Source organism: Bufo gargarizans, chromosome 1 (genome assembly GCF_014858855.1).
Source record: "Bufo gargarizans isolate SCDJY-AF-19 chromosome 1, ASM1485885v1, whole genome shotgun sequence".
NCBI classification, from domain to species: Eukaryota; Metazoa; Chordata; class Amphibia; order Anura; family Bufonidae; genus Bufo; species Bufo gargarizans.
In genome coordinates this window covers 106,542,306-106,555,262 of record NC_058080.1, presented here as the reverse complement: position 1 = coordinate 106,555,262, position 12,957 = coordinate 106,542,306, and the positions used below count along the sequence as shown (strand labels likewise).

The window sequence follows — 12,957 nt, the reverse complement described above, 5'->3', positions numbered from 1 at the left end:
CTCTTGGCATGTTTGCGATGCTGCGGTCGGATCTCCATCCTGTCCCCATTATAGAGAATGGGGCCAGGGCGGACTTCTGGCAGCACACGTGGGCAAACGTTAGTACGGATCCGGCAGGCTGTTCCGTTGTCAGAACAGCCTGCTGGACAAACCTAACTCTAGTGTGAAAGTAGCCGAAGAAAGGTGCTATGAAATTCTGGTAAAATCAGATTGTGAATAGTGTTGAGCGAATCGAACGCCACAAAGTGGAATTTGATCCATATTTCAGGGAAAATTTGATACGCCGCAAAGCCGAATTTTTTCAAGCTTTGTGGTAAGGAATCGATTTTCCCTGAATGGTGGTAAAAAATAATACTTACCTCCAGGGCCATAATACTTACCTCCAGCCAGGTGAGGGGTGCAACCACACGGGGCGCATCACTCAGGACAGAAGAGGGGGGTGCCGTCAGCAGGGCCCAGCACCGGAGGGGGCCCTTTCTGTCCGGAGGCAGGAGGAGTGGAGATGAGCGCTTCCATTGTGGAAGCGCTCATCTTCATTTTCTTCTGTATCGCCATCCTCAGGACAGCAATACAGATGAATGGTGCGGAGGAGCAGGGGAGAGGCATTTCACTTGCCCGTTCCTCTGTAGCTTATCAGAGGCTGATGCAGGTGATTGTGACGTCATTGCACCGCCTGAGCCGTACAGCGCGGGACACAGGCCGGAAGAGGCCTGCATCGTATCAATAACAGCAGCATAAGGTAAGTATATGCGTTTATTGTTTTTATTATTTATAGTATACTGTGGCAAGAAGGGGGGTGGAGGCCCTTTATACTGGCACAATATGGAGGGTTACTATGGAGAAGATTGAAAGCACTATGGGGGCCACTATGGAGAAGAGAGGAAGCACTATGGGGGCCCTATATACTGTCACAATATGGGGAGGACTAAATGGAAAGGAGGGTAAGCACTATGTGGGCTCTATATACTGCCAAAATATGGGGGGGGGGCGCTATGGAGAAGAGGGGGAAGCACTATGGGGCCACTATGGAGAAGAGAGGAAGCACTATGGGGGCCCTATATACTGGCACATTATGGGGGGCACTTTGGGGGCCTATATACTGGCACAATATTGGGGGCACTATGGAGAAGAGGGGAAGGAGCACTATGGGGGCATCTACTGGGGGCCCTATATACTGGCACTCATTATAGGGGGCTCTATGGAGAAATGGGGGTAAAGGAGCATTATGGGGGCATTTACTGGGGCCCTCTTTACTGGCACACATTATGGGGGCCCTATAGAGAAGAAGGGGAGAAGAGCACTATGGGGGCATTATATAGGGGCATTTATTACTGGCACCCATTTTGGTGCTACTATGGGGAAGGGGGGAGAGGAGCATTATGGGGGCATCTATGTGGGGCAGTCTATAGGGGCATTTTATACTGGCACATTATTGCGGACACTATGGGGACAGGGGGGTGAAGCACTTTGGGGCATCTTCTGGGGGCACTATATAGGAGTATTTTATACTGGCACAAATTATAGGGGCACTATGGGCACCTAAGCTAAACTGGAGGCACTAAGTGTTTTTTCTAATGGCACACAGTACGGGTCATTGGAACACATGAGGGCACTCTGGGGACATTGGCTCTACTGGGGGCACTAAGAGATGGGGATTTTTTTTACTGGCACACAACAGGGCATTTTTTTGTACTGGCGCACATTATAAGGGGGCGTTTTTCTACTGTCATACATTATAAAGAGAATTAACTAGTATTTTCAGGGGGGTTATCAGTTTATGCGGTATAGTTTTGGGGGTGCAAGATGGGATGTTAAGAAGGTGGGAGGATGATGGAAAAGTAGGAAACTAAGATGTCTGTCAAACTCTGCAAAGAGAAGAGATGGCTGAAAGAAATCATCATGGCAGTCTGGTCTGAATGGAGAAGCTAAAGAAAGATAACATCTACATCAAAGGAGACGTCACTAGATGTAAGAGATATGTGGCACTGCATTAGGCTACTTTCACAACTGCGTAAGTGATTCTGGCAGGCTGTTCCAGCAGAGAACAGCCTGCCGTAATTCACTGAATCCAGCACTGCTGGATGCAGACTGAATGCCCGCCGCCCCCATCAACTACAATGGGATACGGCAGAGATCCAGCCACAATCTGTGAGGGGGGGGGGCTTTTTTATGATGTTCGCCCTGTTGGTAAATTTCCCTAGAAACTGCCTCATCCGTTTGAGTGCGAAAGACCGGCCGCCGCCATATTGATTGAAGATCTTTTGCAAAATCCTGTGCACAGTGATGTACCACGCCAGCTGACATGATGACATCATCACGGGCCACGCAAGATTTCCTGCTGGATGTACAATCAGGATGGCGGTGGCTGGTTCTTCGCAATCAAATATATGCGGGTAAGTATGCTTTTATTATTACTTTTTTAAAATTTTACATTGCAATATTGATGTCAAATGCCGCAATCAGCTATGAACATGGCATCTGAGGGGTGCAATCGGCCCTCCCTGAATGCACCCACTGCTTACAATGAAATCCAATACTTTGCTCATCACTAAGGCCCCTTTCACATGGGTGAGAATTCCGTGTGGTTGCAATGCGTGAGGTGGACGCATTGCACCCCCACTGAATCTGGACCCATTCACCTCAATGGGGCTGTGCAGATGAGCTGTAATATTCACGCATCACTTGTGCGTTGCGTGAAAATCACAGCATGTCCTATATATTGTGCATTTTTAATGCAACGCAGACCCTATAGAAATGAATGGGTCTGCGTGAAAATCGCAAGCATCCGGAAGCAAGTGCGGATGCGGTGCGATTTTCACACATGGTTGCTAGGAGATGATAGGGATGTAAGCAACCCGGACCCCATTCAAGTGTATTCACTGTATTATTTTCCCTTATAACATGAATATAAGGGAAATAATAGCATTGTTAAAATGTGGATTTAGGGGTTAAAAAATAAAAAAAATTAACTCACCTTATCCAATTGATCGCACAGCCGACATCGTCTTCTTGCTTCTTCTTTCAGGTCCTGCAAAAGGACCTTTGATGACATAATCGCGCTCACCACGTGGTGAGCGCGGTGACGTCAGTGCAGGTCCTGATGAATGAAGATAGAATATCCTTCTATCTTCATTCAGCAGGACTTAGCACTGACGTCATGATTACATCATCAAAGGTCCTTTTGCAGGTCCTGAAAGAAGAAGCAAGACGACGATGCCAACTGCGCGATCAATTTGATGAGGTAAGTTAATATATATATATATATATATTTTTAACCCCTAAATCCACATTTTAGTAAGCATTCTGTATTGAGTATGCTATTATTTTCCTTTATAACCATGTTATAAGGGAAAAGAATACAATGAATAGAACACCTAGCCCAAAACCGAACTTCAGTGAAGAAGTCCAGGTTCGGGTCTAGGAACCACATTCAGTTTTTTCTCACGAGCGTGAAAAATGCATTGCATTCGGCAGAAAAAAAAAAATGAACATCGGAACTCAATCACAGTCAAAACTGACTGCAATTGTGTGCCCACTCGCGCGGTTTTCCCTCAATGCCCGTTGTGTGCCCGTGTGAAAGAGGCCTAATTGTGAACAATTTAAGCGAATTGTGCTTTCAAAAGGTGCACATTGTCAAGGTTTTAATGGAAAAATTAAACATATATTAGTTATAATTTCATTCTTTAATTATTTATATATTTCAGTTGTTTCTTTCATAGGTTGCATATTGCCGTAAATCACTGAAATTCATAAGCCACAACCTATGAAAAATGCTTCCTACAATAAAGTGTGGAGAGATATATACTAGTGTTGAGCGAAGTTATCGAAATTTGATTTGTCTGATTTCCTGCATTTCACAAAGAAACAGTCATGGAAGGTATGTCAGCAGGGACATAACCAAACAGGGAAAACAAACAGAACAATAGACTAGGCCCAAAAGATAGGGAGAAAGGGTCACCTCTTAGTGATCCCTGAAGCTTTCCCTATACTGCTGTGCACATGTGCATACCCTTATGGTGGATATGCACATGCCCTCGTGCCTACGTCTATATACCCTGGGAAAACCCTGAGCAGATGGGAAAGGGGAAGAGGCGACCTGCTTCCTCAAGCAGGAGGAAGCAAGCGTCTTCCTAGAGGCCTAGGCAAAAGACAACAAGGGAAGAAACAGAGAAGACTTATCTTGAGCTGAGCTGGAGCAGACAATCCACAACACATCCAAAGCCCACAGGAATGAACTATAACCTTCACAGGCCAACTCAAACCAAAACAAAGAGTCAAACATGTGCAGCCAGCCTAGCAGATCTCTGCACATTCACAGGGCAAGGCGTGACCGAAACTCGCTTCAGGATTAATTACTTTGTCACAAACCACATTTATTTGCATGTAGCAGGCACAGTGACGGGGAACATGCCGCCCCAAGTTGTTGATCCCCTCAGATGCCGTGTTAATCACTGATCGCGGCATCTAAGATTAAGGCCTCATGCAGACGACCGTTGTGTGGGTCCGCATCCGAGCCGCAGTTTTGGCGGCTCGGATGTGCACCCATTCACTTCAATGGGGCCGCAAAAGATGTGGACAGCACTCCGTGTGCTGTCCGCATCCGTGGCTCCGTTCCGTGGCCCCGCTAAAAAAATATAACATGTCCTATTCTTGTCCACGCTTTGTGGACAAGAATAGGCATTTATATTGTCGGCGCCTGTTCCGTTCCGCAAATTGCGGAAGGCCATATGTTTATAGTGGGTGTCTATTAGTTAGACCCACCATAAAATATTCTCAGTGGTCTCAAATGTCTGTATGCTGTTAACTGAGTTTGCCTTTTTGTGTTTAATATAAGATTTAACTTTTATTCTTATTATTTAAAATAAATATGAGACAGCTGAGTTTAATGAAACTGCTGCACTATTTGATTAGAGACAAGAGGGACCAAGTATATAGTACACGTTAGAGGTATTATACCTATCTTATACATTAGTCCCATAAAACCAGTTTAACCCCTTATGTGTCATCTATAATTTCTTTCTGCGAGTTAACAACACATATCCTTTTTGTTCTAATCTGTTTAGAATTTTTAATTCTATTTTCTAAACATGATTATGGGGGCTGCCATTTTGCCTGAGCTGTTCTTAAAGGGAACCTGTCATGTGGATATTTGATTATAATCTAACTAACTATAATACACGTTAGAGGTATTATACCTATCTCAGTTTGTATATAGAGGATGAACCTAGTGAATTTTACTAGAATTCCCTATATCTCCACCCTACTTGACCTAATCTAGTCAGGGTGATGACCTAAATGGCTGTAGTCGGGGCACTCGTCTTTAAAAAGACGACCCCCAGCCTCAGGAACCTCGGACCTGTTCTATAAATCCCTATTCTCTTACCTGTCTGCTGTTGATTCCCTTTCCTCTTATCCGAAGCGTTTCACCCGATTTGGCTCCTCAGGGACTAAGGAAGATTGTCCGGTGTTGCAGGCAGTGGCTCTCACCCGGCTTGATCATGCGGCAGTGGCCACTGCCATTTAGTTTCATTAAACTCAGCTGTCTCATATTTATTTTAAATAATAAGAATAAAAGTTAAATCTTATATTAAATACAAAAAGACAAACTCAGTTAACAGCATACAGACAAATTGCGGAAGGCAACACGTGTGACCTCCGTTTTTTGAAGATCCGCGGTTTGCGGACCGCAAAAAACGGCACGTCGTGTGCATGAGGCCTAACATTGAGGTGAATATGGGTTTTTTCTCTGCCATTTCAGGGAAAATTGTTTTATTACCACGAAACACAAGGAAATTTGGCTTTGCAGCAAATCAAATTTTTCCTGAAATTTCAATCAAAGTCGAATTTACTTCGATCGAAATTTCAGGAAAAATTTGATTTGCTGCAAAGCCAAATTTCCTCATGTTTTTGTGGTAATGAATCAATTTTCCCTGAAATGGCAGCATTCGCTCAACAATAGATATGATGTCACAGACTGAAAAGGATGCTGCAGAGCTCCCTGCACCTTCTTCTAATAGCTGTTTAGCAAGAGTGCAGAGAGTGGGACCCCATCAATCTGATATCAATGACCTATTCTGAGGATGGTTCATCATTACGTAATGCCGGGAAAAGCACTTGACTATCCTGAGTTTATCACTACTTAATGCCCAGAAAATGCCTTTAACCACTAACTGACCATCCATTAACTATATGTGTCTGAAGTTTAAATATATACAAATGAGCCTCAAATAACAATGGGACCATTGCCGTTACACCTAGAGGCTCTGCTCTCTTTGCAACTGCCACATTCTCTGTTTTTTGATTGACAGGGCCAGGCAGGCTTGAATCCCCCGGTGGGCCCCTGATCATGGTGGGCCCCTGATCATGGTGGGCCACTAGTCCCCCAACCCCTTCACAAGTGGCACATAACACAGTAGACTTACTGCAATACATGCATACAGTGAGGAACAGAAGTATTTGAACACCCTGCAGTTTTGCATGTTCTCCCAGTTAGAAATCATGGAGGGGTCTGACAATTTTTTATTTTATTTTTTTCAGAAAATCACATTGTATGATTTTAAAATAATGTATTTGTCTTGCACTGCTGAACATAAGTATTTGAACACCTAAAAAAATCAGTGTTAATATTTGGTACAGAAGCCTTTGTTTGCAATTACAGAGGTCAAACGTTTCCTTTAGTTCTTGACCAGGTTTGCACACACTGCAACAGGGATTTTGGCCCACTCCTCCACACAGATCTCCTCTAGATCTGTCAGGTTTCAGGGCTGTAGCTGAGCAACACAGGGTTTCAGCTCCCTCCAAAGATGTTTTATTGGATTTAGGTCTAGAGACTGGCTAGGCCACTCCAGAACCTTGATATGCTTCTTAGGGAGCCACTCTTTAGTTATCCTGGCTTTGTGCTTCGGGTCGTTGTCCAGTTGGAAGACCCAGCCACGACCCAATGCTCTGACTGAGGGAAGGAGGTTGTTGCTCAAAATCTCACAATAAATGGCCCCATTCATCCTCTCCTTAATAAAGTGCAGTCGTCCTGTGCCCTTCACAGAAAAGCATCCCCAAAGCATGATGTTACCACATCCATGCTTCACATCCATGCTTCACATCCATCCTTCTTTTTCCTCCAAACATGACGAGTGAAGTTTAGACCAAAAATTTCTACTTTGGTCTCATCTGACCACATGACTTTCTCCCATGCCTACTCTGGATCATCCAGATGGTCATTGGCAAACTTCAGACGAGCCTGGACATGTGATGAGCAGAGGAACCTTCCGTGCAATGCATGATTTGAAACCATGACGGCGTAGTGTTCTACCGACGTTGACCTTTGAAACTGTGGTCCCAGCTTTCTTCATGTCATTGACCAGCTCCTCCCTTGTAGTTCTGGGCTGATTCCTCACCTTTCTTATCATCAGTCATACCCCACGAGGTGAGATCTTGCATGAAGCCCCAGTCCGAGGCAGACTGACAGTCGTCTTTAGCCTCTTCCATTTTCTAACAATTGCTCCAACATTTGATCTATTTCCACCAAGCTGCTTGGCAATTGCCCCAAAGCCCTTTCCAGCCTTGTGGAGGTCCACAATTCTGTCTCTGGTATCTTTTGACAGCCCTTCAGGTGCTACTAAGTTAGATTAATGAATGGAGTAGAGGTGGACTTTTTAAAGGCATAGTAACAGGTCTTTGAGAGCCAGAATTTGTGCTGTTTCTCATGTGTTCAAATACTTATGTTCAGCTGTGCAAGACAAATAAATTATTTAAAAATCATACAATGTGATTTCCTGAATTTTTTCTTTTTATTCTGTCTCTCAGAATGGGAATGCACCTACAATGTGAATTTCAGACCCCTCCATGATTCCAAAGTGGGAGAACTTGCAAAATCGCAGGGTGCTTGCATCATTTTCTCAGCAATGTGAGCACATATGAACATGGGACCCACCCAGATGCCTTTAGCTGCCAAGCGCACATGTAACAGGTCAGCTAGTTGCATAGGTACAAATCTGCTGACAGATGCCCTTTAAGTGGTTAAGTTATTAAAAAGAAACAAAATGAGAAATACAATTCTGTATATCTGAGGTCTTGTTATTTACCACAAAATTGACATTTCTAGCTTGCTTAATGCTTTTTGTTAAGGATTATCAAGTAAAACTATTTTTTTATGATGACCATTTCGCGCAATGCACACATTTTTATTACATGCATTGCGACACCTGAAAGAATGGAAAATGCATTTTTTTGCAGCATCATCAAAATGTATTTCTTCCTTTACATAATTTCCCATTGTTTGAGCTACTTACCCATGGATTGTCGTACACAGGATTGATTTCTGTTGTAATGCATTCCTATAAACGTATGCAAGCATTTGCAGTTTCATAAGGCAGTATGTACCTTTTTGCACCATCACCATCAAAACATAGTTGCCTGTCTATATGTAGTATGTAGGATTATACTGTATATTTGAACTGTAACTTTCTATATACCACACAATTATTAGAAATACATATGTAATAAAGTCTACGTCATGCTAATGGCTTTAGGGGTTATCCCATCTTTTAAAGTCTGCCTAATTGTGTAGTTTTTGACACCAGTATCAACTTACCCAATAGAAGTTATTAGAGATTCATCCTCCCTTCCTATATATTTGACCTTTTTTTGTAGCTTTGTTTACTGCCGGTCGTTATAGGTTACGGCCACCCCAGCAACATCGGAGCATTGGCTGCGCTTGTGCACTATCTTCTTCATTTTTTTTTTACGCAGCCCGACCTGACTCTCGGGCTTGCGCATTTTCGCGCCTGCCTGGTTGATTCCTTTCGTTCGTCCTGTGTGTTTTTTTGCAGAGAACTCTCTGTGCCTGCGTGCTTGTTAGTTCTGCTGCGCTTGTAGCTGCGGCGGCTGAGCAAATGATTTCCTGCTCACACGGGAGTGCGCGCGCCAAGCAAGGAGTTAGTAGATCAGCAGACCGCTAATCCTGCTGTCAGTCAATAGAAATGCAAACGTCTTTGAAATTCTGGAAATTCCAGATTAAAGTTGTCTACTAGATTACATTTTTTGTTTACCATTTCAGTATTTTTGAACAATTGAACATTGGCATAGTGAATTGCTATAAAAATGTTCAAAGAAAAACTATTTCTGTTGTACATTACCTGTTCATGTGACCAAGTCCTTTCAGAACCATCCTTAACACAAGTATCAACTCTCAGTTCTGTGCCTGTTGCTCCATGTTTGCTGTCAATGCAAAGATTGGATGCCACATTTCTCATCTGTTAATGAAAATAGAAACCACAATGATTTTGAATAAATAAGAAATATCAAATGCATCTATTATGGCGCCTGTACACATTGTATGAGTGCCACAGTAGCCACACATGTATTATCACTAATTGCTGTATTACAGCTTATTGCTGGTTTCAAGTTGCCAGTATAGGTGCAGCATGGCAATTAGTAGTAATCCATGTGTGGTTACTGCTGCTCTCATGCAATGGGTACCCTTAGGAATGGCCAGTTGTGGTTGCTTTACTGCCATGTAGACAAACCAATAAACAATTACCCAAGGATACAACAGCAGGAAAAATGTTTAGGAACAGTTTTCTGTATCATACAGAGGAGTTCTGCCACACCTTAACTCTTGGCTGGATATGTCTTGATATGTGCATCACAAGATGTCCAGCTTTTATTCCCTTCCTGACATCTGATGTATATTTATGGTAGAAATCAGGTCTTCAAGGATGGCAGGCACTCAGGAGCTAAGCGGGCACCATAGCCGATGCATGCATGCTATTTTAAAGCCCCTTTACACTGCCAGCGTTCCTTCCCAACAATCGCCTGCTCGTCAGTGAAAGGGACCATAGCATTTACATGCAGTGATCGCCTTCACGGTATGGGGAGAAGCAAATGGTAATGCCATTGCTTGTCCCCATACAGAAACATTGTTTGTGGACAGTAGATTGATTAGACTCCATGATAGCGTGATAAGACACCATGATCTGCTGCCCACAAATGATAATTTAGGTGACCGCACCAACTATTTTATTATGAGCGCTTTGCACCTTTAAACTGGCCTATTATCTCTAACGAATGTGAGTATGAATGTTGGTAAGTGATAATCTGCCCAAATATTGGGCAGTGTAAAGGGGTCAGTGTAAAGGCCAGTACTTGTGATTGAAGTCAACTGTGATCACGAAAATTTTACCCATCAGATGCTCTGGTCAATTGCAACCAAAGACGAATGGTCCCCAAGCCTGCCATTGTTCCTATTGAGTCCTGCCTGTTATCATTGAGTGTATAATCACTTAAATAAAAAATCTGATTAAAGCCTGAGTCATTCAGACTCTCTAATGAAAAATCGCTCAATTATACTTATTGCTAATTGTTGGCCTGGATAGATCCAGGCTGCTGCTTAGCAACCAAGGACACCGGCCACAAGACAAGACAATGCATGCTCTTCTGGAGCAGAAAATAACATGCTGTTTAAATCATCTTTTAGGGAAAACATATATTTTTTAAATTGCTGATATTATTATTATTTTTTTTTTTTTCGTTTTACTCACTATGCAAAAAAAAAAGTGAATGATATGGTTTTTAGTAGCAGCAATAGTAGGAGCTCCGTTTTCAGCTGTTCTGTGCAGGCTAGAGTAGGTCAGCGGAAGCAACTTTTTATCAATGATAGGATTACAATGACAGATGACAGCTCTACTGTACAGCCTCTTGTAACTAATCTGTGCACCCGTGGCCATGCTGCGGGCCGCAATGCACGAACACTAACCGTGGGGCAGCTGCAGGGGATCGCGGACCCATTCACTTTAATGGGTGCGTAATCCGCCCGTTCCGCAAAAAGATAGGACATGTTCTATCTTTTTGCGGAACCGAAGTACAGGACAAAACCCCACGAAAGCACTCCGTAGTGCTTCCATAGGGTTCCGTTCCATGCTTCCATTCCGCACTATTCCACATCTCTGGATTTGCGAACCCATTCAAGTGAATGGGTCCGCATCTGTGATGCAGAATGCCCATGGAACGGTGCCCGTGTATTGCACATGCGGTCCGCAATACGGCCACGGAGCACACACGTTTGTGTAAAAAGAGGTCTTCTACAGAGGGCTCTATTCATACCATGCCCAGACTATACAGCTATGGAATACTATTTTAAGCATATGCAGTAAAAGAAGAGATGCATTTTTGTGTATGCTCAGGGTCTCTTTAATATTACCTTTCTCTTTTCTCTTTACAGGAGATTATTTTTTTCACAAGGATCCAAAACAGATATATGCAGTAGCATATGTCAGCATAAAAGTAAACCCATCCTGACACAGCAAGTTTCATTTTTTTTTCATTTTATGGATTTCACTCCTCCCATTCCCGGAGCTGTAACTTTTATTATTTTTCTGTTCAAATATCAATATGAGCATACATGTCATAGTTTTATTCCAGCCGCCTAAGTTTGCCGAGAATCTAGTATACCCAGCCCAATCTGACTAATCATATCTTTCCCACTTGAAGGCCTAATCTCAGTGTGAAGGCTTGGAAGTTAAACTGCAGGGAGAGTACAGGGAGAGTGCAGGGGGGGTATAGGAGACTGCTGAACTACAGACTCTGCTACAATTTATCGCTGTGTAAATACCTGTGTAGTGCACAGGAAATAGGAGGGGAGGGTGGCAGAAGAAGCAGTGGCAATAACAGTGACAATAGTGGCCCCTTGACAGAGAGAAGAGGGCGGGGGCAGAAGAAGAGGCACACAGCATAATGGCAGTTCAGAGTAGTAGCAGAACCCAACAGCAGCAGTGTGATAGCAAGGACCAGGGGCCAAGAAGCCCTTTTGTAGGAATGGCAGTAGAGGCAGCAGGAAAGTGGTATCAGGTGGGTGGCAGCAGCATGTGGCCAGATCTAACAACCAATTTTGCTGAATATTCTGGTGTGCCAGCACACTATAGTATGATTATTAGTGGCAGAGTGATCTATTCTGTTGCTTCAGCCACCAGTTTCTGGAAATCCTGGTTGATCCATGCCTGATTCATCTTTATGAAGGTTAGTCTCTCAACATTTTGGGAAGAAAGGTGAGTTCTCTTAGGGGTAACTATGCCTCCTGCCACACTGAACACCCGCTCTGATACCATACTACTGGTTGGGCAGGAAAGCATTGCCATGACAAACTCGTTCAGTTCTGGTCACACTTCAAGCTTGCATGCCCAGTAGTCCAAGGGATCTTGAATTAAGGGTGACAGGGTACAGTCCAAGTATGCCACCACCTGCTGGTTGAGGTTCTGCTGCAGGTCAAACTGCTGCTGCTGGGTGGCTTCTTCAGATGGCGGATGAAGAAAACCGCTCATCAGAGACTACAGACTTAAGTTGCTGCTTATGGAGCTGGTGCTGCTCCTGCCCCCCACCCTCGCTCAAACCAATAATGGCACTGGAGCTTTAGCGCAGAATGTACCCACAATCAGACCTTTCTGAGGATGGGAGATGGCACTCGTAGGCAGTGACCAACCGATTACGCAGCATGTCTCTATAGTAGTCCATTTTTTGCATTCCTCTCAGAAGGTCTGAAAAATGCCCCTATTTTTGACTGGTAGCGAGGATCTAACAATGTGGATATCCAGTAGTCATCCCACTTCCCAGGGGTGTAGCTATAGGGGAAGCATGGGAAGCAGCTGCTTTGGGGCCTGAACTCAGTAGCGGTGCATCTAGAATAAGGATTAAAAGATTTCTTTGTCAGGGCCCGCTCAACTGTATTATACAATGACATTATATACAGTGACAATGTAGGAGTGGTTATCTAACCTGGTCTGAGAATGCGATCTAGCGACTAGCCACAGGAGTAGGGCTAAATGGGAGGGGGGTTGTGAAGAAGTTTTGGGGGGAAGGGGAGGGCCACATTCATAAATTTGCTGTGGGGCCCAGTCATTTCTAGTTACACCATTGCCTCTGCCAAATCCTGTCATTACACAAACAAGAAAGCATGCATCTGGCCAT

General features: G+C 43.8%; 1 protein-coding gene across 1 annotated transcript in view; it reads right to left on the bottom strand.

Moving 5' to 3' along the window:
- The window catches only part of GALNTL6 (polypeptide N-acetylgalactosaminyltransferase like 6), a 1,751,703-nt gene that overhangs the window by 66,713 nt on the left and 1,672,033 nt on the right, over positions 1 to 12,957 (bottom strand). Inside the window, exon 9 of the mRNA XM_044276251.1 lies at positions 9,135 to 9,251. Within this exon, the coding sequence (XP_044132186.1) occupies positions 9,135 to 9,251 (117 nt within the window). The remainder of the gene's footprint in view (positions 1 to 9,134; positions 9,252 to 12,957) is intronic.